At 48.3% G+C, this 24,342-nt stretch overlaps 7 protein-coding genes and 2 non-coding genes across 9 annotated transcripts; 5 read left to right on the top strand and 4 right to left on the bottom strand.

Annotated features, from left to right (window-relative positions):
• Positions 1-251: 251 nt before the first annotated feature.
• On the top strand, positions 252-353 carry C8Q69DRAFT_t108. The gene has a single exon. It is a non-coding gene; the product is annotated as a tRNA-Leu (tRNA).
• Positions 354-381: 28 nt separating this feature from the next.
• On the bottom strand, positions 382-3,465 carry C8Q69DRAFT_475023 (hypothetical protein). The gene is made up of 6 exons (XM_028631170.1): positions 3,105-3,465; positions 2,972-3,039; positions 2,765-2,905; positions 2,442-2,715; positions 691-2,389; positions 382-637 (listed from the first exon to the last, which is right to left on the bottom strand). Exons 1-6 carry the CDS (start codon positions 3,133-3,135, stop codon positions 493-495), a joined length of 2,358 nt encoding a protein of 785 aa, XP_028483478.1. The 5' UTR covers positions 3,136-3,465; the 3' UTR covers positions 382-492.
• A 124-nt stretch (positions 3,466-3,589) lies between these two features.
• C8Q69DRAFT_336823 (replication factor A 1, rfa1) lies at positions 3,590-6,214 on the top strand. The gene is made up of 6 exons (XM_028627539.1): positions 3,590-3,854; positions 3,922-4,073; positions 4,145-4,235; positions 4,283-4,823; positions 4,877-5,775; positions 5,831-6,214. The coding sequence occupies exons 1-6, from the start codon at positions 3,811-3,813 to the stop codon at positions 5,919-5,921; spliced, it is 1,818 nt and encodes a 605-aa protein (XP_028483477.1). The 5' UTR covers positions 3,590-3,810; the 3' UTR covers positions 5,922-6,214.
• Positions 6,215-6,507: 293 nt separating this feature from the next.
• Positions 6,508-9,337, bottom strand: C8Q69DRAFT_509051 (DDHD domain protein; the record flags this gene model as incomplete). The annotated part of the gene is made up of 2 exons (XM_028633049.1): positions 6,508-7,756; positions 7,833-9,337. 2 exons carry the CDS (start codon positions 9,335-9,337, stop codon positions 6,508-6,510), a joined length of 2,754 nt encoding a protein of 917 aa, XP_028483476.1.
• A 604-nt stretch (positions 9,338-9,941) lies between these two features.
• C8Q69DRAFT_t107 lies at positions 9,942-10,043 on the bottom strand. Its single transcript has one exon. It is a non-coding gene; the product is annotated as a tRNA-Leu (tRNA).
• Positions 10,044-10,791: 748 nt separating this feature from the next.
• Positions 10,792-13,027, top strand: C8Q69DRAFT_487865 (putative actin-bundling protein Sac6; the record flags this gene model as incomplete). The annotated part of the gene is made up of 5 exons (XM_028632019.1): positions 10,792-10,814; positions 10,908-11,118; positions 11,170-11,870; positions 11,927-12,909; positions 12,996-13,027. The coding sequence occupies 5 exons, from the start codon at positions 10,792-10,794 to the stop codon at positions 13,025-13,027; spliced, it is 1,950 nt and encodes a 649-aa protein (XP_028483475.1).
• Positions 13,028-13,446: 419 nt separating this feature from the next.
• C8Q69DRAFT_475010 (PXA domain-containing protein) lies at positions 13,447-17,184 on the top strand. Its single transcript, XM_028631169.1, has 2 exons — positions 13,447-14,124; positions 14,178-17,184. The coding sequence occupies exons 1-2, from the start codon at positions 13,601-13,603 to the stop codon at positions 16,729-16,731; spliced, it is 3,078 nt and encodes a 1,025-aa protein (XP_028483474.1). The 5' UTR covers positions 13,447-13,600; the 3' UTR covers positions 16,732-17,184.
• Positions 17,185-17,336: 152 nt separating this feature from the next.
• C8Q69DRAFT_475008 (putative RNA polymerase II transcriptional coactivator) lies at positions 17,337-18,368 on the top strand. Its single transcript, XM_028631168.1, has 2 exons — positions 17,337-17,879; positions 18,005-18,368. Exons 1-2 carry the CDS (start codon positions 17,577-17,579, stop codon positions 18,221-18,223), a joined length of 522 nt encoding a protein of 173 aa, XP_028483473.1. The 5' UTR covers positions 17,337-17,576; the 3' UTR covers positions 18,224-18,368.
• On the bottom strand, positions 18,369-22,974 carry C8Q69DRAFT_475004 (putative 5-oxo-L-prolinase). Its single transcript, XM_028631167.1, has 5 exons — positions 22,729-22,974; positions 19,999-22,654; positions 19,462-19,947; positions 19,230-19,411; positions 18,369-19,168 (listed from the first exon to the last, which is right to left on the bottom strand). The coding sequence occupies exons 1-5, from the start codon at positions 22,768-22,770 to the stop codon at positions 18,485-18,487; spliced, it is 4,050 nt and encodes a 1,349-aa protein (XP_028483472.1). The 5' UTR covers positions 22,771-22,974; the 3' UTR covers positions 18,369-18,484.
• Between the last annotated feature and the right edge of the window lie 1,368 nt (positions 22,975-24,342).

Genomic DNA, 24,342 nt, shown 5'->3' with positions numbered 1-24,342 from the left:
AGAACTTAAAGTTAAAGAGAAAAGAAAAGAAAAATTTAAAAAAGAAATTTAAAGAATTTAAAGAAATTATTATATAATTCTTTAATATTTAATTATTTCTTAAACTAATAAATAATTTAATATTTTATTAGCTAAATTTACTCCTTTATTTTTATTACTTTATTTAGCTTTATAATAAATAATTAATAAGCTTCTTACTATATCTAGTAGTAACTATTAAATTAGGAAAGAATAAAACACTAACATCAAGAGGCAAGGTGGCCGAGTGGTCTAAGGCGCACGGTTCAGGTTTCACCTGATCCATAATATTCCGTGTCATGAAAATGGCGTGGGTTCGAATCCCACCCTTGTCATTTATCTTTATTAATTTTTTGCTTCCTCCGCTTTCTAACTAATTTCTTTCTGCTAAATCAGAGATTGTCATTATACTATGAAAGATAAATCGGTTAATTATGGCGATAGAACTTTTATTATTCTTCAGTACACTACATTCTAGACACGACTAAAGAAATACAAATACGCAAACTTTTTCATCTCCTCGATATCATGTGCTTTAACCACCTTTTCATCGTTAAAGAGTACCCAGGATAAGCCACTCTCTCCAGGTATAGTTTTTCGGACAAAGGCAACATAGTGTCTAGGACAGGTGAGTAATAGACCTTAGGATACATATAAGGGAACTGAACTTACCCCGCATGGACCGATCTGCCTTTGTGACAGACTATAGACCGAAGTTGATACTGAGCGGGAGTATCAACGGACCCGGGAATTTCCCGCGCTTTTCCAGAATTTGATACTGGGCTGATTGCGCCATTATCTGCACTGTCCGAATCATCGGGGTGACTGAAAACCCAGTCCACCGCTCTATTGATATCACCATCTGTGGCCGCGAGTGCCTTCCTAGCGCGACGTGCATCTATCCCCATTTCCCCTAGTTGTGTAATCTTCTCTGGGTCTTGTAAATCACCATGGTCGGCCGTGGCTTGATTAAGGACCAATGGTTCATCAATATCAGGGTCTTCCATGTGAGCGAACAGCCAGTTCATAGCAGCCTCCGCATCAGCGTTTCCGGTTGCATGAAGTGCCTTCTCGGCTCGCACGCGTGGGAAGCCCATGCTCATGAGCTGGTCGAGCGCCTCCTGGTTTGCAGTGAATGCTTCGCTCTTTTCGTCAGGCAAAAGTTCTTCGTCTTCTTGATGGCCACGAGACAGGTAGTTGCTGAAGTCCAGCGGATCTTCATTGACTTGAACTGGAATGTTTAGTTTTGTAGGAACCCAATTTACCAGCTCAAAACGCCTCGCATTGATGACCAGTTCTTGGGGCAAGGTCTTGAACATAGAGCGCTTGCGAAAGCCGTCATTACTTCCACAAGCAGGGCATTTTAGCTCAACTGTCTCTTCAGATGTGAATATGTCTAAGCATTCCTTTAGGGTAACAGACTCAAATTGGTCGGTTTCAGATCCTTCAGAGGGGTAGGTATTGGGAGGCAAGCGACGTGCAGGTACGGAAACGGAGATGTTGTCCTGCTCATCGAGCCTATAACGCACCCGCTTGCAGGACAGGCATTGCAGACGCTGCTCGACGACAAAGCGAAAAGACCGTACAGGGTCTGTAAGGTGTTCTGGATGTCTAGATAAGCTGACAAGCTTGAAGAGGTGAAGCAAAAACTCGAAAGCATCTTGCTGTCGCATAGTAGAGAACTCCTCGTGGCCTCGACCGACCAGATGTTTGAACATTGCCGGCGGTAGACCTTTCTGGTGAGGGACTTCTGGAGTATCTGGCGTGGCGTTTATGTTCGTCTCAGGGCCCGAATATCTGCCTGAAAGGATCCCATCCGCCAGTTTTCGCATTTGCGTCTCGAGATCCTCCGCCGGGAAGGCGCACTCAGGCGGATCTGATTGCGGATGATAATACCTGTCCTGGAACTCCGGCAGAGCTAGTAGACATTGAACGATACTTGAGAGATAACAACTATTCCCGAGGTTCTTGAGCCCGGTGAAACCGGGACCGAAAATTGGTTCCAGCTCATGCCCATCTTCGGTTGTCATCGAGAATTCCCATTTCATGTTATGTTCGATTTGCATTTCCATAAGACTCTTCTCGGTCTTCTCCCGTTCGGCTATATTTATTCCCCAGTGAGCGAGATGGGAGGCAAGTTCAGGATCCGTCCGTTCTTCATTGCACTTATAGCAATAAATATCTGCCGAGCCATCTGCCGTAATGGAGCCGAGTTTGACAGCTACAGCATGAGAACTAGAATTCGCATGCGCAAGACCATGCGAGTTTCCTCCCACGCCACCGAATTGGCTTCTACCGCAGCCAAGATTGCCGCACTCGAGACAGAGCCAAAGATTTTCTTTCAAGTCACACATAGAACAGTGGGTGAGATCTAAATAGTAGATAAGTAACTTGCAGTATAAGACAAGGGTACTCCTTATTACCTGTAGACTCGATTTTCCTGCCTTCCTGCTGCTGGAGTAACAAGGTGTGTTCACATGGCACAAACTCCTGCTCCCATGCTTTAATCTCCTCGCGTTCGGTGAAGGATAGGGCTTTCATGATTCCGTCTATCACACTGGGAAGTTTCCCAGAAACCTTGTCGATGTTTTCTTCCTTGCATTCATAGCAAAGCACGCTGGTAATAGTCTCATACCTATCTTCTTCCGTTTCTGCAGCAATGGCGAGCTTGGAAATCTTATGTGGAGGTTCATCCCGCTAGACTGTTAGATATGGGAGATATTTTGAGTATTGGATGCAGACCAACCTGGAGCTTCTTCCGTAATCTCTTTATATTCAAGACCAGAGGATGTCCTGAGCGCGTGTAATGAAGAGAGGCATGGTTTCGGTCGTCAGAACAGCCACCGTTGAAACAGTGGAGGCAGACGTTAAGACCTGAGGGGTTATCCTGTCACAATTAAGCACACTGAATTATGGCAATCCCGGATCAGCTGTGTTTAGGTCGCGTACGTACAACCGAATCGAAGCATTGGGTACATTCCTCTCGATAGACGTGCTGCGATGGCTGGGGCGGTTTTAGTTCTAAAGGGAGGACATTAATCTCAGTCAACGATGGTGGATAAGAGGCGGGGTAAGATTCAGCATACCTGGTGCATTGATGTGAGGGCAGTTCCCCATGGTGACTTGAGTATGAGATAAGAAGAGAGGGGTGATCTTCTCTGGTCTAGAGTATCTGCCCAAAACCAGAAGTATTTTCAGTGGTTGAAGCAAATGGCAGGTTTGATGAGTGAAGCTTCCCGCAAGTTATGTTGTAAGTGGGCTCAGGCGGGGCAGTACGAATAACTGAGTGAGCTACCTAGTTAATAGCTTTGAGCACTGATGTACAAGGTGACTGGCTTAGTTAATGATAATAATAAAAAAAAAGGATTAGATAACTATTGATTACAATTTTGAGTGTACGAAAATAAATCTAAATTACTTCAATATTTTAGCCTTATAGCTTGCAGTGCAAAAAAGGTACTGTACATTATTATTCATCTCACTAAGTCTACAACTTGACTTGTAGGCAGAAATTGTACCAAACCTAAAGGGGAATAACCACTTATTCGCGGGATCCTAGAACGCGTCCAGAGTCTTTATCGCGCCCCTCATAGAAACAACGCGTTTTCATGCCATTTTGCCTCTAGGAGTTCCCGACCTCGGCCATTTCATGACAACTCCTCTCTCCCCTGCAAGCCCAGCTAGTATACCCTCCTGCTGGCGTACTGTATCTCATTTATCCGAAACTGAAAACCAACCAGCGCTTCAGACATCTGAGATTCCGTGTTCATCGGGACCCCGTCAACCGCCGTTATGGCTACGAACGCTGCTTCGCACATCTCCGTTGGGGCCTTAAGGTATTCTCCGAGCCCATGTGTGCTTCTCGTCTTAGAGCTAGTCGCTGACTCGTTGGCTATATTAAAGTGCAATATTTGACGACTCGAAAGTTGCTCCGCAGGAGCCCATTGTCCAATGTGTCCAGATCAAACCCTTACCTCCGCAACAAAATAATCAGGAGCGCTTTCGCGCTGTCTTTAGCGACATTTCGAACTATGTACAAACTATGCTTGCAACCCGTACGTTTTGGCTCATGCCTCCGTGTGATGTCAAGAGAATGTTCCCATGCTAATCAATCTTGCCACCTCAGAAGCGAATCACCTCGTTACAAGTGGGCTTCTTCGTAAAGGATGTTTCGTCCGTCTCAAGTCATTCCAAGCAAATTCTGTCAAGGGCAAAAAGTATGTCGCATATGCAGGAAATAGTCAGCGTGGTACTGACTCGATAGGATTTTGATCATCTTGGACCTCGAGGTCCTGCAGGAACTTGGAGAGTGTGAAAAGATTGGCGAGCCAAAGCCTCTCGAAACCAAGCCCGAGGATGATGAGAAAGCGCAGTCCACCGCGATTTCTAGTAACGGCTTTTACGGCACAAAGGCACAAACCCAGCCTCAGCCGCAGGCCCGGCGTGTACAGACACACGGTCATGCAGCAGCCTCAGCCCATGCTACAATCTATCCGATAGAGGCGATTTCTCCTTACTCGCACAAGTGGACGATTAAGGCACGGTGTACAAGCAAGTCGGCGATCAAAACTTGGCACAATAGAAATGGAGAAGGGAAACTATTCAGCGTTAATCTCCTCGATGATAGTGGCGAGATTCGAGCTACCGGTTTCAACGACCAATGTGACATGCTCTATGATGTTTTCCAGGAAGGTAGTGTGTACTACATATCCAGTCCCTGCAGGGTCCAGATCGCGAAGAAACAGTTCAGCAACCTGAACAATGACTATGAGTTGACCTTCGAAAGGGATACCGTGGTCGAAAAGGTGAGTGTCGATCTGCCAAGTCCTGCAGGGTCTGTACTAATGTGGTTGATCAGGCGGAAGACCAAAACGATGTACCACAAGTCCGATTCAATTTCACTAGCATCGGTGACTTGCAGGCAGTCGAGAAAGACACCACCATTGACGTAATTGGGGTCTTGAAGGACGCAGCAGAAACGTCTCAAATCATATCCAAGACAACCAGTAAACCCTACGACAAACGTGAGTTGACTCTTGTTGACAACACAGGCTTTTCTGTTCGTTTGACAGTGTGGGGTTCTACTGCAACGGAGTTTAGTGCTGCGCCGGAGTCGGTCATCGCGTTCAAAGGAGTGAAAGTTTCAGATTTCGGGGGTAGAAGCCTAAGTTTGCTAAGCTCCGGATCGATGACTATTGACCCGGATATTGAGGAAGCTCATAAGCTTAGAGGCTGGTATGATGCCCAAGGCCGGTCTGATACTTTCACTTCTCATGCTTCACTGTCAAGTGCCATAGGCACTACTCCTGGGAGACGCGATCAGTTCAAGACCGTGGCACAGATCCGGGAGGAGCAGCTGGGCATGTCCGAAACTCCAGACTTCTTTTCACTGAAAGCTACTGTTATCTACATAAAACAGGATAATGTGGCTTATCCAGCCTGCATTTCTGAGGGTTGCAACAAGAAGGTGACAGAGCTCGACCCTGGGCAGTGGCGTTGTGAGCGCTGCGAAAAAACGCATCCTAGACCGGAATATCGTTACATAATGCTTATCAATGTCAGCGATCACACAGGCCAGCTTTGGCTGAGTTGCTTTGATGAAGTGGGAAGAGCTCTCATGGGAACTTCAGCTGATCAGCTGATGGAACTCCGACAAAATGATGACAAGGCAGCAGGAGAAATATTCCAGGATGCGAATTGTCGAACATGGAATTTCAGGTGCAAGGCTAAAACAGATAACTTTGGTGATCAGCAACGGTACGTATTTCTTCAGCCGACAAATACTTTTGCTGGGTTGCTAATTTCCTTTTAGCGTTCGGTATCAAGTCTCCTCTGCTAAAGCCTTGAATTATTCAGAGGAAGCTTCACGTTTGGCTGATATTATTCAAATGTACACTGTATAATAGAAGGCGTGTAACTTTACCACGGTATTTATTATGCCTTTGAATATCGATGCCAATAGTATTTTTATCTCTCGATTTTGCCTCCTTGCTTGCTTGTTGCGCTTCTATTGTCTTTGCCGTATCGGAATCGCCGCAACCCCCTGGTCTATAGCAGTCATTCTATCAATCTCCTATCCTATCAAGGCAATCGAGATTCGCCGTTGCCGATACTCTACTACTCTCAAAAGAGTTGCTATCTCCTACTCCCCTTGAATGCCTGCAACGCCTTTAATATGGTATATGTGAGCATATACCTGGTTATAGAGAAGTTCTATATGTAATCCTAAAAAAGCTTTAATCTGCTCCGATTAGACCTCTACCGGACGCCTATGTCTGCGATTGCGCGATAGGATCTGTGATAATATAAAATGATTCACATCCTCATCAGCCCAGTATGAAAGATGGCTAGCGATGCTAGCGATTAGCGATATGTCAAAGACCCCTCTGCGGTTTGATAAGTTAGCATTGCTTGCTCGCAGTAGGGAGACAGAGAGGGTCAAGTATAGCCTGCGTAGACGTGGGAGGATATAGGCACAAGAAAAACAACTTACTCCTGCACACTGTAGTCTACTCGCCCGTTGGAGTTCAATGACCTGACTTTGGCCTCCTCTATCTTCAATTTCCTTGCACGCTCTTCATTTTCGAGGAAATCGGAGGTCTTGTTCTTGTCCCGCGTTTTGCGGAAGCCCTCATAAAGCGTCTCCAACTCTGGTTCAATGAGAGTCTGGAACTTTGCACCCCTTTCTCCTAAATCTCCGTCTAGAGTATTTGACATTGCTGGTGCTTGTCCATGTGAAATAACTGATGAACCGTGTTGCTGGAGATGCTGGGACTGCGCGGCTCCAGAATTGGGAGCAGATTGTGAATGTGTGCCATCTGCGCTCAACCCCAAACTGCGGTTGAGGAGAGTGCTTGCCACACCCGAGGTGAAATTTGTCCAGAGTGAGCCGACGCTCTGGCCTACTCGGCTGCTGATATTCGAGAGACTCTGTCCTGAGGCACTCCAGATGCTCTTTTTCACAGACGGCAATGGCTGTGGTTTGAGTGCAGCCATCGCGGGCGATATCAATGGCTCAAGGCGATAACTCACTGGGTCTGAAGGATGAAAAATGTTATACAGTTGCTCGCACTTGGGCGAGGACACAGTGGGTAATATGTTGCTCAGGGTGCCATCCCCAGGAATGCTTCCATGTCGTTCTGTAGAAGTTGAACTGACATTGAAGGACTTCCGATCGCTGCTGAGGCTGATGGGTATCTTGTCGGAATTAGTTTCGGCATTGCGTCCGGCGATAGTCTTCCCTTTGAGCATCTGAAAGAGTGCAATGGGCGATCCTAGGCAGAAGAACTCCTCACATTCAAAGTCTAGAGGAAAGGCCGTGGGCCGCTGTGGCAAGCCACTGTGTAGATTCGTTGAGCTTCTCTGCTGATTAGATGGCGGATCATCACTCTGATGACAAAGAATATCAAATAGGATAGCGCTCCCAAGAGAATGCCCACAGAGGCTCACGGAGCCTTTGAATTTCGGGTTTCGTTCCTTGAAGAGCTTGTAGATTCGATTGCATTCTTGCTGGACAATAGTGGCGATGTGCTCACGATACGCACTCTGGTAAAGAAGGACATCCATTGCTAAATCGGAGATCAGATTTCGGACCGCTGGCACTCCTTCAAGAGTAATGTCGGCAAGGCTCGGGTACTGTTCGTCCTCAGCAGAAAGCTCATCCCCGTCAGCTAGATCTAGTTCCTTGCGAATTTCCCTCAATCCTCGCTTTGGAAAATCTAAAAGATGACGCCAGCACCTAAAATATATCCTCACAATTAGCAAGCCAAATGAATACCACCTCAGTGGTTCAGAATAAAGTCAGGATTCCTTACACAGGGAGGACTTGTACTCGGCAGTTCCTTTTACCATCGGCAAAAGAGGAGTTGAGAGTCTGCAGGTCCGGAGAAGCTCCGTAGACACTCTTCATCGTCTTTCGTAAGACATTTACATCGTGAACAAAATTGATGCTTTCAAGACGAAGTCCTAATCGCTGACCGATCCCATGTGTAACCAGTACTAGATGGTCAATCTCTCTTTCTCTTTCTTCGTCATCAGCATCCCTCGAATCTTCCATTTCCTGTTGTTCCCGCTTACGGGCCTCTTCCTCCAGCTCAGCATCGTCTTCGGTGCGTCCCGCCAAGGACGACATATGCCGCTGTAGCGTCGAACCGTGACTCCCCTGAATTGTGCCGTCGGTCGACATCTCATCACCGTGAGCTACGATATCGGCTAGCTGTTCAGGATAAGAGTTCGGTGACAGGCCCAAGGGCTCTCTGTGAGAAGCTCTAGACGTCGCTCTATCTCCCGGTTTCTGGTGCGAAGACCTAGTGTCCATGCCCTTCGTGTCTGCTGTCTCTTTTGGCCTCTTTAATTCAGTATATCCGCGGACAACTTTGGTCCCAGGGACACCTCCAAATCTTTGGTATACAGTGCTGCTCATACGTGACACGAAATCATCGTACATCAGCCATGCAGTAGATGGATCCTGATACGAAACCGTGCTATTCATATAGGCACCGAAGAGGCGATAATTCTGGGGTTCATTTAAGTTTGTGAACGACCTCTCTCGGGCCGTGTTTTCCGTGACATTGCGCGAAGGGTCAACGGCACCAGGCCGATGAGTGCCGGTGATGGAATCTGAATTGTTATGGGCCTTGCCGGATTCATCAATTATTGTAGACGTGGGTCGAGACTTGGGCTTTTGTCGTTCATGGAACTGCCAGGGTCTGATCTTCAGATAGCCTTCCTCGAGTTGCGTAGCAAGGTTCTCATCACAGGGCTTGAGCGTAGAGCCATCTTGAAAGAACCACGTTCCCCGGCGAACTTCATAGACTGGTCCCAGCCAGTATGCAGGGCTGAGCTCCCTGCGCTCAATATCCACATCGAAAAGATAATCTTCGTTCACTGGAACTTTGACCGAGTCTCGACCTTGAGGATGTTCACGACGGGACTCGGACGCACCGCTAGTATCCTCTTCCTCTGCCAACCGTTGAAAGGCGGCCTCGATTGCCTGTGAATCCTTGACCGAGAATGGCACGAACTTCTTCGGGGGAGGGAGGGGCTTGCTGCTGTCCTTTATCTGATCGCCAAGATGTGGTTTCGATTTGGGTGTATCGACAGCGTAGAACCACCTTGTTCGCAGCGGTGGACAGTCTTTGGGATAACGCCGTAGGCTGAGCCTATGCCGATGCGAGATTGTGTGGTCTTCTCCCTTGGAGCGACGCAAGCCATCTTTCCTATCGAGATGATCTCCATCTGGATGAGGCGTCGTGCTTCTGGAACCGCTCCATGGCGAGATAGCCCCAAGGAATGAACTTCTCTGTTCCGCACCGGGCATGATCCTCCGCTGCATCCGAGGAACGAGGGCGGAGTGGACGAGAGAAGGCTAAGACTCTAAGTCACAGGTAACAGAGGTGAGAGAAGGATAGGACAGTACGGCTGCAGGCAAGGATCCACAACCGAAATACCATGATACCACATTGCACGCTCTTTTGTCTGCTGAGTCCTGACCAGTAGGGCGATTCGGTCACCGCCTACAGTGACGTCGGGATAGCGGCCGGCTGTCAGGATCTAGACTAGCCCCCAAGACACCAGCTATGCCATACTCAACTCTGTAGTCTAGGTACCTAGGTAGTTGGCGCAGTGCTGTCTTTAGCTACATTCGGGTGCAGGGCCAAGTGTTTAGTTAGAAGATTCGGTGCATGCTGTTGTGAACTAGCGCAGGGCATGACATCATGAAGTGCTGTAGGTATACCAATATATATATATTAATAGTAACAGTATATATACGAAGAATAAATATTTTAGAGGCTAATAAAATTAATAAGTTACTTAAAAAAAAAAAAGGAAAACTATTTATACCTCTTTAACTGTAATGAAAATAAGAAAAGACTAATAGATAATATAATTAAATATATAAATAAAAAAATAAAAAGAGAACTTGACAAGGGTGGGATTCGAACCCACGCCATTTTCATGACACGGAATGTGATGGATCAGGTGAAACCTGAACCGTGCGCCTTAGACCACTCGGCCACCTTGCCTTATTCGTAATATTGCTGAACATTTTGATTTATTAAGCAGGATATTCGTAAATATCAATATTGCTAGTTACATGCCATGCTTAATTAATCCATTGTCTATATTTCTTTCCTATATAACTGGTATGTTAACTAATAGGATAAATACTCTCCGGCCTCTTTGCTAAGTACCTAGTGTGTCTAAGAGATGCAGGTTTACTCTAGTCTATGCCTAGATAGGTACTAGGCAACTCCGGAACTCAGAAGAACCATCGACATCATCGGCTAGCGGCTGGTGTCATCGCAACCGACCAAGCCACACTCGACACGAAGAACAAGACAAAAGCTATCTACAGTCTTGCGCTGCCTCAGTCAGCTCATGTCATACAGACCATACTGACACATTCAACGGTATCTCTAGCCAGGACCAACCGGCCATAGTCTACTGCTCTTGTAGAGACAGACCTTGGGAACCTACATATCCATCCTGACCCCACTTCTGTTGTGTCAACTCAGCGCGCTGGTTAGTAGACGGCCATTCTCAAACCCCCTTTCCTTTCTCCACTACCGCAATATCTCCATTCCCCCTGCAATCTAGTCGGGGACATACTTTCCATAGTGTCTGATCTGGTCACGGTTAGAAGACACTGACATTCCCAGTTCCTACTTAGGTGTGTGGATGAAATAGACCCGTCTGCACCTGAAGGACCCCGCCATTGTCGAGAACCAGGCCCTGATACTACCCCACACCTGGTCAAATCAGTTCGTGATAATGAACGTCATCAAGCTTCAAAAGTACGTATCTCTTTCTGTTTGTATTAAGTTCTGTGATGGGCGCACTTTCGCGTTTTGTGAGATCCTCTGGCTTACTGGTGCCTAATGTTGCAGGAAGTACCCCCAGTTCCAGCAAGATGAGATATTCGCCCTCCAGGATGCGTTCAGGAAACTAGATGTCGACGATAAAGGCTACCTTGACGAAGCAAGTGTCATAAAGGCGACACAGCAGTCAGAACGCCAGCCGTACGATGTCGTGCGTCAAGCGCTGAAGGAGGTGGAACTGGACAGCTCCCGACGTGTGGAACTGGAAGACTACGTCGATGTAGGGAAATTCAGCGAAATTTATCTTCTGGTTGCTAATATATGATCACAGCTCATCTCAAAGCTTCGTGCAGGTGGTCCGGCCTTTGCGCAGAACAAACTCCCCGGTGGACCGGTTCGAGCCGCTGCCCCCATACCCGGAAACGGTGCCCCCTCTCCTCGGCATGTTTCAAAGGGAAGCGTCGGTGGTAAAATCCATGTACAGGGTTCATCTGCAAATGTGACGCATACAATCAACGAGGATGAAAGAACAGAATTCACAAGGCACATCAATGCAGTCCTTGCCGGAGACCCGGACATCGGCCATCTTCTTCCGTTTCCAACAGATACCTTCCAGATGTTCGACGAATGTAAAGATGGATTGGTTCTAGCTAAGCTTATCAATGATAGTGTACCAGATACTATCGATGAGCGTGTTCTGAACAGACCAGGCAAAAAGATCAAGCAACTAAATGCCTTCCATATGACGGAGAACAATAATATAGTCATCAACTCAGCGAAGGGTATCGGTTGCTCTGTTGTCAATATTGGAAGTCAAGACATCATCGAAGTACGAGAACATCTCATCCTTGGTTTGATCTGGCAAATCATCCGTCGCGGTCTTCTAGGAAAGATCGACATCAAGCTCCATCCCGAGCTTTACAGGCTGCTGGAGGAGGACGAGACGCTCGATCAGTTCCTTCGCTTGCCACCGGAGCAGATACTTCTGCGTTGGTTCAACTACCATTTGAAGAATGCGAAGTGGGAAAGGAGGTAAGTAGGCCCAATTCTCCTTTAGGAATTTTCGGTTGCTCATATCTATATCAAAGAGTTACAAATTTCTCGACCGATGTGAAGGATGGAGAGAATTATACAGTTCTACTCAATCAACTTGCTCCTGATGTCTGCTCCCGCGCACCCCTTCAGACACGGGACTTGCTTCAACGTGCTGAGCAGGTCCTGTCGAATGCAGAAAAGCTGGACTGTCGCAAATTCTTGACTCCTTCTTCGCTTGTTGCCGGAAACCCCAAGCTTAACCTCGCCTTCGTCGCCAATCTGTTCAACACCCACCCAGGGCTAGACCCTATTACCGAAGAAGACAAGCTTGAAGTTGAAGACTTCGATGCCGAGGGAGAGAGGGAGGCTAGAGTTTTTACGCTCTGGCTGAATTCGCTGGATGTACAGCCAGCTGTCAATTCTCTCTTCGACGATCTGCGAGATGGGACAGTATTGTTGCAAGCCTACGATAAGGTCATCCCCGGTAGCGTCAACTGGAGACACGTAAACCGCCCCCCTGCCTCGGGTGGGGAAATGATGCGATTCAAGGCCGTGGAGAATACGAATTATGCCATTGAGCTTGGCAAGCACAACGGGTTCTCCCTTGTCGGCATACAGGGAGCCGACATTACTGATGGCCAACGTACCTTGACCCTTGGTCTAGTGTGGCAGTTGATGCGGAGGGATATTACAAACACCCTCTCTTCGCTGGCGCAACGGATGGGCAAGCGGGAGATCACGGACGCTGAAATGATCCGTTGGGCAAACGACATGTCGCGGAAAGGAGGCCGGAATTCTGCAATCCGTAGCTTCAAAGATCCATCCATTGGGTCTGGCCTGTTCCTCCTCGATGTGCTTAACGGCATGAAGAGCAGTTATGTGGACTACGACCTTGTGACTCCTGGGCGGACCGACGAGGAAGCGTATGCGAACGCGAAGTTGAGTATCAGTATAGCGAGAAAGATGGGCGCCACCATTTGGCTGGTGCCAGAAGATATCTGCCAGGTCCGTTCGCGTTTGGTGACAACTTTCATCGGTAAGTGCTGGGAAGAGACACCCATTCTGTTACTATCTGTCTATGTCCAACATCTGATATTATTTGATGCTGACAATCACCGGCAGGATCCCTCATGGCCACCTACGAGAAGATGTAAGTGGCAAATCAGCCATAGTAACCGAGATCCCCCCGTGTTTCTGCCCTCTTATGTGCCATCTGTCCCGCGTATGGAAGCGAATAAGGAGATAGGCAAAATGAAATATACTGGTTACTTTTTGTATTTAGTTCCCAGTGTAAGAGCTTTTGTAGTTGTTGCTTAGGCATTATCTCAAATTATAATAGTTTCAGACTGTGAGAATAGTAGTGAAAATTCTCGAAGCTCCACAGATAGTTCCATTTTTCTTTGCTGTTAACTAGGCCGTTCGTTTGCACATACATTTGGAAGTAAAACAACGACAGGGCGGATGCACTGGCGGCTTTTTCCAATAAAGGCAAGTGATCTGCCCGCTCCATACAATTGGTAAAAATAGACGTTATCCGGCTCGGGGTTACTTATCATCCCTACTAACTTAACTACAGCTCGGGAGCGAACACCTCCTGTGCTACGGCTGTTAACCAACACCTCAAAACATCGCACCATCTCTGGACTCTCTCCGTGCGAATCCGCCAAAATACGTCTTATGGCTCTAGCCTCTGTGGAACTCGCTGCAGTTCAAGCGCTGCGAGGGCCATGGATCACTCTGTTGACACCGTTGCCGCACTCCGCTCTTCTCCTCAAGCCCAAGATGCGGGAAGCACATGCGATGACTCTGAGTCGGTAAAGCAGAACGCTGCTTATCCAGACAAAAGCTCGATATCCTCTCCTCCACAGCAGTCTCTAACTGATCATGTTCTCCATTTCTGTTCCGCCGCCAGTAACGAAGCTATCGTTGCTGCTGGCGTTTGTCTAGCAGCTGTGACGGTAATACTCTTTGGAAGAATTGGACTGGTTCTGGTTGGTATTGTCGCCGGCATTATATTGCATGCTTCCTGGGGAGATGCCTATCTGCAATCTCACGGCGGAGTACCAAGAAGGGAGCTGGCTCGCAGACTTCTTGACTGGCCGAAGAATGAATTCGAGGACAATGAAATCTCTCAGGATATAGCACTATCACGGCGGAGTTCGCGAGTTGCCGTGGACTACTCTAAGCTTCCCCCGGCGACGGCTGCTGCCTTGAACTCGCTCACAGACGCAATAATCAGAGACTATGTGAAGTAAGCTTATACGTTCTCATGGGAATGCAGTCGTCGGCTCACAGCAGATGCAGGTATTGGTATACGCCAATTCTCCCATCGGAAGCATCGTTCCCAGACTCTTGTCAGAGAACACTGACTGCTTTTATCTCATCGATGTCGTCGCACCTTTCTCGGAAACGACCTACGGACACATTCTTACAGTTCCTTATGAATTCTTCCTCTATGATTATCGTATTTCTCAGTGAACTCTCCGCAGCGCTAGGTGCAGGGCTGCCCGTCTCATCCACACCCGAGGAGGCGATTTCGAACTATCTCCAACAGAACCCGGACAGCAGCCTAGCCAATGTTTTGGCTGCGGAACAACAACGGAAGAAACTCAACATGGTCGCCGATGATATACTAGCGAGCTTTCTTGATGTTACCGCATACAGGTGTGAACCTGTAAGGCATTTCCTCCGGGAGGTCTTCGCTGGCGTCGTCCTAGAGGCAGTTATCAAATCCTGTTCGAGCCCTCAGTTCATCAATAGCTGGATAGTATATCTCCTCGAGGAGGGAGAACCGGAGCTCATGAATGCTATCGACGCCGGCGTGGAGGGGGCGCGCAAAGATGGAAATGTAGCGACTAGTTCAGCCCCTATTGATGAGAGAATCCGGACTACGAGTTCCGAGGGACGAGTTCGCTCTGAATCACTGCCTTCTTCAAGCTTTAATCTGGAGACTACTAAAGGAGGCGACGCAACCGCACAGACAACGAATGGCAGGGCATATAAGAGCATGTCTCTGGCAATTGAGGATGTCTCGGAAAGCGCCAAGAAGGACCTGCTCCATAATGGCCGAGATGCACATTATACAATTAAAGACGAATCGATTTCTAGACACTCTTCTGACGATGATGATACAAGGGAGCGCGGAGGCGGTGATGGCAAAGAGAACGCTATTCCTACTGAGATTCCACGCGATGGCTCCGAACAGACTTCGAATAAGAAAGGTTTCACAGACTTTGACCAACTTCTTCCACAAAAGCTGCCCACGTCTCCCCAGAGTCAGCCAACAGCCCCGCAAGCGGAACTGACCCCCCCATTAACACTTCACTCTGCTTCGGTGTCGATAGATGACCTCTCCGAATCTGGAGACAAGGGATCGATACGCGCCAAACCGAGTGGAGACTATGCGCTGCAGATCGAGCCTGCCTCATCACGCTATCCAGGATGGATAGTCTTCAGAAAATACAGTGACTTTGAGTCTCTACATGAGGTTCTCGGTCCGATCTCTAGGCTCAACCATATTCATGATTTCGTCGAGAATCACCCGGCACTGCCTACCTGGAAGGGCAAGACCAAGCAAACTCTCAAACAAGGCTTGGAAAATTATCTCCGTGATGCCCTTCGACACGAGACCCTCGCTGAGAGCGAACGCATGAGACGGTTCCTTGGGAAAGACCGGAATCTAGATGCTGCACCCAAGACTCCTTTGAAAAGCGGTTTCTCTTTTCCTGGACAAACTGCATTTGAAGGTGTGGGGAAAGGTGTTTTGGAGGTTCTCACGAACGCCCCGAAAGGCGTTGCTGGGAGTAGCAAATCTGTATTTGGCGGAGTGACAGGGGTCTTTGGTGTAAGTGGCAACAAGAGGTCTAGCAGCTTGAGCATTGGGAGGCAATCTCCGCCTGCTACCTTGCATCATGAAGCCGCTGCAAGATCTGCGGATGGAAACGTCGACAAAGATTTGAAAAAAGACAGACACCTCAGTACTCCAAACCTTCCTTCTGAGTCGAACGCGGACATTGGGCCAAGGACGTCAATGGATAGCACCAGAGGCTCGCTCAAGAGCCTGTCCCCTCCAAGTCCAGAATGCGATAGTGCCCCAAATACGCTATCAGAATCGGACACGAAACGTGACCATACTGGTCAGGACACATTTGATAGAAACGAATTAGAGAGGGAGGCACAGACTGTTTCCCTTTCCCGACCCCCGACGGAAATTCCACGACCCAGTGACGGTGTCTCAGCCTCCATTGGCTCCTCAGAACCAGAAACTCCTTCGCCGGCCGTTTCTCTGTCGACCGCAGGTGGAGCAAGATCGAGTCTCTCGCAAGGGCCCACCAAAGCAGACAAGGCAAGTGAGAAAACCAGCTCCCTATCCTCGGAAGAGGCTCAGATTGCTGTGGAGCTCATTTTTGCCGTCATTAACGAATTATATACGTTGTCTTCGGCGTGGAACTTCAGGAAGACCCTCCTGAACGCCGCTAAATCATATATTCTGCGGCCTGGGAACCCGAACCTAGAGGCGATCCGTGCATTGCTCCAAGAATCGGTGATTGAAACGTACACCAAGGATGAGACACTTGCAGATCAAATCAAAAAGCTGCGGGAAAATTGCCTTCCTACGGAAGATGAATTAAAGACATGGCCACCACCACCAACTGATAATGAGCAGGAGAAACTAAGGAATAACGCGCGCAAACTCCTCGTTGAAAGAGGCATGCCCCAGGCCCTCGTCAGTGTTATGGGTGCTGCTGCGACTGGAGAAGCACTTGGAAAGGTTTTTGACTGTCTCCAGATCGAAGTAGTTGCTCGCGGCTTCGTATTTGCTCTCTTGCTCCAGGCACTGAAGACAGCTACCCTATGAGACCATGCGAAGGGATTATCGGAGTTTCAGACTCTTGTCAATCGTGTTTCGATGAGCTGCAAACTTCGAGTGACTTGAGACGGTTGACGATAGAAAAAAGCTTATCGTATTAGCATTATATGTACTTACTCTTGGTTACCTTTGGGATGGCGTGCTTTGGGGATAAGGGAGCTATTGTATACTCTAGCTGTCATCATGTACATATACCGTTTTATATACGTGGGCCGGTTTGGGACCTCGGAGTTGTCCAGGAGCGGGGATTATTATTGTATGTTCTGAGCTACGGTTATGTAGCTACAGGAGATTCATAAAATACGTCCATCTAAGCAATACAAGTTACTACTAGCTAGCATTGGTCCTTGAATAACGCAAAGGATGTTTACTAGGAATTTTTTTTGTATGCAGAGGGAAGAGAGAAAAACACCGACATTCGAATTCTTTTTTTTTTTTTACGCAGTTTTATCAGAATAATTGATATAATTACTGCAGTTGGCTAACTAGGGACAAGCTATATTATTATTACTGTATGACATACAACGTAAGTACTGTCCATATGTGGGGTAGCAGATCTACCAATTCTGGAAGTTTGGAGCAAAGAAAAAGGTCGCGTCTTGACGCGCCGTCGTGTCGCGGCCCATTGATTATTGCAATAATCAATGTGGTTAGATAAGTAACCGATCTTAACTAGTTAGCTCCCTCCATGAGCTCATCTCATCACATCTGCAACAAAACGAAGCTTACTCTCCGCTCCGACTTTGAACATTCTCAAATCAAAGGTCATAATTACCTTTCCGCTAACGCCTTTCCAACCACTATAATTCCATTCCTACTGAACGTTTCCCGCAATGGCACCAAAGTCTAACAAACGTTCCTCCCGCGAGGACAGGTACGATACCGGAGACGACTTCGTCGTTGACGACAGTAACGGCCACGGCCCTTCCAAAAAACCCAGAAAAGAGACAAACAGAAAGGAGAGCCAGACGTCCGTTGCTGGCCCAAAAGGAGGCAGTAAGGTCGATTCTAACGGCGACACGTACTGGGAGATATCGAGACTGCGTCGTGTCACCATCTCCACATTCAGAGGAAAGACTATGGTGAACATCAGAGAGTATTATGAAAAGGATGGACAAGAGTTACCTGGGAAGAAGGTTAGATAAATGCCGCCATCTCTCTCTCTCTGTATCGTTCATGTTTTGTTTTCTTTTGCGCTCTTCGCCAAAAAAAAAACGTCTACTGAATTGTCTTACTGATTGACTTGGATTGTTATTTCTAGGGAATCTCATTGCCGATCGAGCAGTTCTCTGCTTTTGTCTCTTTACTCCCAGAGATAGAATCGGTGCTTCACGAAAAGGGAATCGTCGTGCCTCGCCCTGAATATAATGAGTCCGGGGAAAAGGTCGAAGCGGATAAAGGCAACTCTGATACTAAAGATGCGGCTTCTACGGGGCGGAGCAATATCGAGGAGACCAGTGATGAGGACGAAGAGGAGTAATTATTGAAACTGGTCGGTGAAAAGAACTGGAGTCTGGCGTTTCTTGTTTCTACTTGGGCGGGCGGGGAGCGGCAACTTATGATCTCAAGTGGCTTTTGATATTTCTTTTACTCCTTTTCTTGTATACATAGCTTCAAAACATGGAATCTGGCATTACTTCGTTATCCACTATGTCTGGGCATAACTAGGTCATGAAGCGGTATATATGTGGGAAGCCACTTATGTACCTGGGGCATGTTGCTCGTCTGCTAAGCTCCAAATTCACACGCTCGTCTCTTGCATCGATACTCGATTAGCTAGCGACCCGCCTCTCCAGGCGTGGCGAGCGTCTTGTTCATCACGGGCTTTCTTCTTGGTACCAGATATACCCCATCCACCGCCACCAGGAGTTCTCACTATGATGCGTTCTCCAGGCTGCATTTTCGCTGTGTTCTTCGCGCCCAAGTTGATATGGCGTTCTTCCCACTCGTCTTCAGTGCCATCTCGTTTCGGTATTCTACGCACCCAGATATTTTCTCCGCGCTGAGCATCTTCGCCCCCTTCGAGACCATAGGGTCTGTACACTCTCCGTTCCGAGAGTATGGAAACCTGGACAGGGATGCGGAATTCGATATCACGTACGACACCATCACCACCACGGTGCTGGCCATCACCCGCGGAGCCGTGTCGGATGCTGAACTCCCGGAGTAGCACGGGATATCTCCTCTCGAAAATCTCTGCATCAGTAATGCGAGTGTTCGTCATATGGGTGTGGACGCCCGATGTTCCCTCCCAATCCGGACCGGCACCGCTTCCTCCGGCTATCGTCTCGTAATAGCCAAAGCCCCTGGTTTCAGCTTCGCCAGAGATATTCCCGCCGAAGCCAAAGGTTAGGTTGTTAGTGTCTCCCTGTGAAGCTGCACAGGCCTTGAAGCATTTAAGAATAACATCGGTTATCCGTTGACTCTGATGTCGGTTAGAATCCAATATTAATCACCAACCTGTGTTAAGTGTCCATGTTACTTACTGTCAGAACATTTCCACCTACTACGGCAGCTCTGGCCGAAGGCGAAAGGATTGAATCTTTCGGTATTCGGACCTCGATTGGCTTTAAACATCCCTGGTTCAGGGGGATATCTTCCGATATTAGACACCTTAGACAGTAGATGATCGCAGAATAAGTAACAGCTTCTGGAGCATTGATATTCCCTGGAGCAAGTCAGACTGCGAAGCAATGATGTACCCATGAGTATCCTTACCGTAAACTTCCGGCCCTGTGCCCTCAAAGTCGAAGATAGCTTCACCCTTTTCTACATTGATTGAAATTCTCAGTTGGATTGGAGTACCGTCATCCATATAATCGATGGCACTGAGATCTCGATTGGCGAACTTGGCGCTGACTTCTCTCAAGAGGTTCCTGACACTTAACTCTGCATTTTCCTGGATCTTTCGCATGTAGAATTGAACTACATCTTCGCCATAGTCTCCAATTAAGGCCGATATGAGACTAATTCCCTTTTGATTGGCAGCAATCTGAGCTTTGAGGTCGTTCAGGTTGTCAGCCAGGCTCCTCGTGCCACTGCATTCGGGATACTGGGCAGGTTCGTCGTAAAGCAACTCTGTGATTCGTTTTTCGTTGAACTGGCCCTCCGAGACAAGCTTTTCGGATTGGATTGCAGCACCCTCCTGGAAGAGCTCCTTAGAATGAGGTGGCATAGAGCCTGGTAGGATACCACCGATGTCAGCTGTTCGAGAGGTTAGCACTAGAAATTATATGCCCAGGTGTATCCACTTGCCATGATGAGCACGCGACGCCACATAGAAGATGATATCTTTCCCGCTGAATGCCGGAGTTATGACGGTTATATCTGGAAGATGAGTTCCGCCAAATTCGGGATGATTGGACACTATCACGTCTCCAGGTTTAAGTTTTCCTTCCCATATACGGGCCTGCATTGAGACGCAAGTTGACATGCTGCCCAAGTGGACAGGAAGATGGGGAGCATTGGCAACGAGTCCACCCTGCGCATCAAAGAGCGCACATGAATAATCCAGTCTCTCCTTTACATTCGTGCTGACACTCGTCTTTTGCAGGGCCCGTCCCATCTGTTCTGCAATGGCCATGAACCGATGCGCAAAAATGCTGAGCATAATGGGGTCGACGCTATCGGCACTCGGTTTCGTCTCTTGAATCGCGGATTCACCAATATTGATAACAACATGGGTCTCAATGATGAGTGCCGCAGCGCCTGGAGGCACAACCAATGTTTGAGTGTCATCGGCCAAGATTGCTGGTCCTTTGACATGATCATTGACCACCAAATCCTGTAGTCGGTAAATAGGCGTGTGCTGACGTCCACCTTCAAAGTACACTTCGCGCACATCATATTTTTTGTCGCTGCTTACATCTTTTGGCTTCGCATCTTTCAATTGCTGGTCAACTGTTTTCCCCAGAGCCTGGAAACTCTTCCCAATGCCCCTAACCCGAACATCGTCAACAATAATGTCTCGGTCAGGAAGCGTGAAACCGAATTCTTGCTCATGCTGTTCAACAAATGCTTTGCCAAACGCCCACTGGTCCCCACCGTAGGAATCCTTTGCTTCCTCCGGGGTCGGTTTAGCAATCATCAATGCAGACTCTGTCCCACGGTATCGCATGTTGAGATACTCTTCGAATACAATGGAGTCGTCTTCAAAACCTTGTTCCCGTAGCTTGATTGAGGATTTTTTCTTCAATTCCTCCATCTTCTCTTTTAGCTCTTCCCTGACATTGCCTTCATCAGACCATACTTTTGATTCCGGCTCCTGACTTTCATCAACGACGTCTGCCAACGCCATACCATAGGCTGAGAGAACGGATGAGTATTTGTGCAGCAGTATTTGTCGAATGCCCAAACTCTCTGCAATCGCAACAGCATGCTGACCACCTGCTCCACCGAAGGTCGCAAGTCTATGTTTAGAAGTATCATGGCCTTTTGCTTCAGTGAGAGAACGTATAGGTCTTGTCATCGTCTCGTTTGCGATCTTGATAAACCCATATGCCACTTCATCAGGAGTCATCTCCTTCGCCTTATCTCCCTTCGCCACCTCGTCATTGACCACTTTCGTGAGATCTTCAAAGAGCTTTCTGCTGGCTTGTATATCTAGTTCTTCATTCTCCTTTGGCCCAAATATCTTTGGGAAAAAGTCAGGAAGTAGCCTGCCCAGAAAGAGATTGGCATCAGTCACCGTCAGTGGGCCCCCTTTACGGTAACAGGCTGGACCGGGATGAGCACCAGCGGACTCAGGGCCGACAACAAAGAGGCCATTGCGGAAGAACAGTCTAGAGCCTCCTCCTGCGGCGACAGTATTTATATCGAGCTGAGGAGATTGGATGGTCACTCCTGCCGTAGTCGTCTCGAAAACATGCTCATAGCGACCCGAGCCATAGCGACTAACATCAGTACTGGTGCCTCCCATGTCGAAACCAATGACTGGGACCTTTGTCTCCGGATCATAGGAAGTCAATGCATACCCAACGACGCCGCCAGCGGGACCTGATAGGATCGCTCGTAGACCAGAGAATCGATCAACGTCGACGAGGCCACCGTCAGACTGCATAAATTCGCATCGAGCTGCTCTGTTGTCACCCTCATTTTTGACACTCTCTGTGCCCAAGCCACCTTTGAAGCCGACCTGAAAGCTGGCGATATATTTCTTGATAGCAGGAGTAAGGTAGGCATCTGCACAGGCCGAGGTTGCTCGAGGCACAAGTTTGATCATAGGCATCAGCTCATGGCTGAGACTGACATGCTGAAAGCCGATCTCAGCTGCTAGTCGTCCTATGATTGCCTCATGGTCGGGAAAGGTATAGCTGTGCATCAAGCAAACAGCAATGCTGCGGATTCCATCATCGTAGAGGGCCTGTAACTGAGACCTTATCTTGTCCTCAGAGGGCCTTTGTAGGATGCGCACAGCTTCCGAGGACAGGCCGCGAACGAGATCTGCATCCGCGGATGTTTCTTCTCGCGGCGCTGTTTTCGTCGTATGTCGAGTTGGGTCTTCCGCATAGTCCTCCAATGTCACTCTCTCGTCGATCTCGATCACTCTGTCATAGAGGACGTCAGGTCGCTTGATAGCCAGGTCAAAGATCTTTGGACGAGATTGATTTCCGATTATAAGACAATCTTTGAATCCTTTAGTAACCACAAGGGCGATTCTCTCGCCCTTCCGTTCAAGCAGGGCATTAGTAGCGACCGTCGTTCCCATGCGAATGCTTTCAATGAGAGACGTGTCCAGCGGCTCCCCACGAGGTATTTCACGGCCTGTGAATTTGGATAACAAACGCCGGATCCCTTCTAGTGGAGCATCCTCGTAATTGGAAGGGTCTTCGGAGAGTAACTTGATAACTACGTCGTCTTCGAGCTTTCCGCTTCCTGAGTTTCCTATACAATCGGTGAAGGTGCCACCGCGCTATGAATCTTGTCAGCCCCTCGAAGCAGATATGCTGTCGAACGGACCTGGAGCCATGGGAGGGAATACTGTACATCAATAGCAATCCGGATACCTCGTCCCTCAGAGAAACCCATAGCTGGTGTATGTAGGGCGCGTGTAATGGGATTGAACGAACAGTATCCGGTTGATAGAGCAACGAATTGCTCCTTGTTAAATGCAGAGGTTCCCAGTTAACTAAGAGGCTTGATTTATGTATGCTATGGCTTACCAGGGCTCGACCTTGATGTCTGCCATCCAAGGTCGGGGTAGTTGAATGAGGGGTTCCCCGCTAATCGAAGTAACCAGCTTATCAATATCAAGGAGGCGATGTGATCATAACTGCGCGGCACTGGAGGTCCTCCGTAATACTTGCGCAACTCTAACCCGCTAAGTACATACTGTAACTACCAGTAATCCGCAGAAGCAGGAAGAGAGAACCTTGCAAGGCTAAGTTTGAGCGACCACTGCTGGTGTTGACATCTTTCCACTGCGCACAGGACCCCCTCAGGCTAGTTAGACCAGTGCTTTGCACGAGTCTGTAACGAAAGGAAATCATGATGAGATTCCCATTCGACCTGACCACTGCAGCGTACTCCGTCCGAATAATTATTATAATCTACCGTTCGGACCTGCGCTTGAGTCGGGGCCAGATCGAGCGGGCCAGACGACGGCGCGAAATCCACACGCCTCTCCCGCGAACCCCATCTCGAATTTGGAACTCCCCCCCCTTTCCTTCTCAATGCAGGATCTTGGACCTCAACTCTCTTCACTGGCTGTCGAATAGTTGTCGCCAGTACTGGTCCTACATTCTCCCTTCTCTCACCTGCTGATCAAGCGGTCTTCTTGCGCGCGGCTCCCGGTGCGCTTGTTATTGATATCCCCTGAATCCGCGGCATCACCAACCCCTACTCCTGAGACCCAGAAGGACGAACGAGCTTCCTCCCCTGCATTGTTCGCTATATCGATTCTGCCGCGCGCATCATATTCCTAGACGACTATATATCCTGCCGTTCCTCGTTATCCTTTCACAGTCGCTGGCTCGCAACAAAGTGACTACTTGCGTGGTGTCTAGACTGTCGGTATCCGCATTACTCCGCATGTTCTCGTAACGAACAGGTGGTCTTCGCAGGAAGAGGACCAATTGAACGGATTGACCTTGTTAAAGAGGCCCCTTGAGCGCATCAAAAGGCAGCACATCGACTTCCCGTACGAGAAACCGACTATATGACTACATAAAAGGCGAAAGTGCTAGCAGGAGAATTGGGCCTTGCGATTTCCCCATTACACCTGGGCATTTCGAGATATAGCTCATAATCGACAGAGAATGGTTGCGACATCCCGAACTCCGACGACCGTCCCTCGATTTGTATATCCAACTTCCAATCCGTGTTGAAGCGCGCCTCCCGCTATATAAACAGAAAGCCTTGGCGCAGACATTGTCGGGTGCTATAAAGTCCTTTTCTTCGCCCATCTGCCTTCGATATCATTTTTCGGGTACTTGACTGGCAACGGTGTGTTGTACAGTGATCTGTCGGTTGAGTTTAGCCGATCACCTAGGAATTGCCCTTCTTTCCCCTCCGCACCACACCGCTCATGCGACTTTTGAACGGACTTGAACAGGCACTTCATGTCGATATAAGCACCATCTCGGTCCATGCGCCATTTTC

The sequence above is a fragment of the Paecilomyces variotii genome (genome assembly GCF_004022145.1).
Source record: "Paecilomyces variotii strain CBS 101075 chromosome Unknown C8Q69scaffold_9, whole genome shotgun sequence".
In the NCBI taxonomy this organism is placed as follows: Eukaryota; Fungi; Ascomycota; class Eurotiomycetes; order Eurotiales; family Thermoascaceae; genus Paecilomyces; species Paecilomyces variotii.
This window is presented reverse-complemented; position numbering and strand designations above follow the sequence as displayed.

Bases quoted from the DNA above. Each gene is read 5' to 3' on its own strand.
- C8Q69DRAFT_475023 (XM_028631170.1), bottom strand. From the start codon at position 3,135: ATGGGGAACTGCCCTCACATCAATGCACCAG. The intron at 2,906-2,971 runs GTACGTACGCGA...TAATTGTGACAG, and splicing joins CCCAATGCTTCGATTCGGTT to GATAACCCCTCAGGTCTTAA. The intron at 638-690 runs GTAAGTTCAGTT...CACCTGTCCTAG, and splicing joins GGCAGATCGGTCCATGCGGG to ACACTATGTTGCCTTTGTCC.
- C8Q69DRAFT_336823 (XM_028627539.1), top strand. From the start codon at position 3,811: ATGGCTACGAACGCTGCTTCGCACATCTCCGTTGGGGCCTTAAG. The intron at 4,236-4,282 runs GTATGTCGCATA...CTGACTCGATAG, and splicing joins AATTCTGTCAAGGGCAAAAA to GATTTTGATCATCTTGGACC. The intron at 5,776-5,830 runs GTACGTATTTCT...ATTTCCTTTTAG, and splicing joins AACTTTGGTGATCAGCAACG to CGTTCGGTATCAAGTCTCCT.
- C8Q69DRAFT_475010 (XM_028631169.1), top strand. From the start codon at position 13,601: ATGGATCACTCTGTTGACACCGTTGCCGCACTCCGCTCTTCTCCTCAA. The intron at 14,125-14,177 runs GTAAGCTTATAC...CAGCAGATGCAG, and splicing joins ATAATCAGAGACTATGTGAA to GTATTGGTATACGCCAATTC.
- C8Q69DRAFT_475008 (XM_028631168.1), top strand. From the start codon at position 17,577: ATGGCACCAAAGTCTAACAAACGTTCCTCCCGCGAGGACAGGTACGAT. The intron at 17,880-18,004 runs GTTAGATAAATG...TGTTATTTCTAG, and splicing joins AAGAGTTACCTGGGAAGAAG to GGAATCTCATTGCCGATCGA.
- C8Q69DRAFT_475004 (XM_028631167.1), bottom strand. From the start codon at position 22,770: ATGGGTTTCTCTGAGGGACGAGGTATCCGGATTGCTATTGAT. The intron at 22,655-22,728 runs GTACAGTATTCC...CAAGATTCATAG, and splicing joins GTATCCGGATTGCTATTGAT to CGCGGTGGCACCTTCACCGA. The intron at 19,412-19,461 runs GTAAGGATACTC...GACTTGCTCCAG, and splicing joins CACAGGGCCGGAAGTTTACG to GGAATATCAATGCTCCAGAA.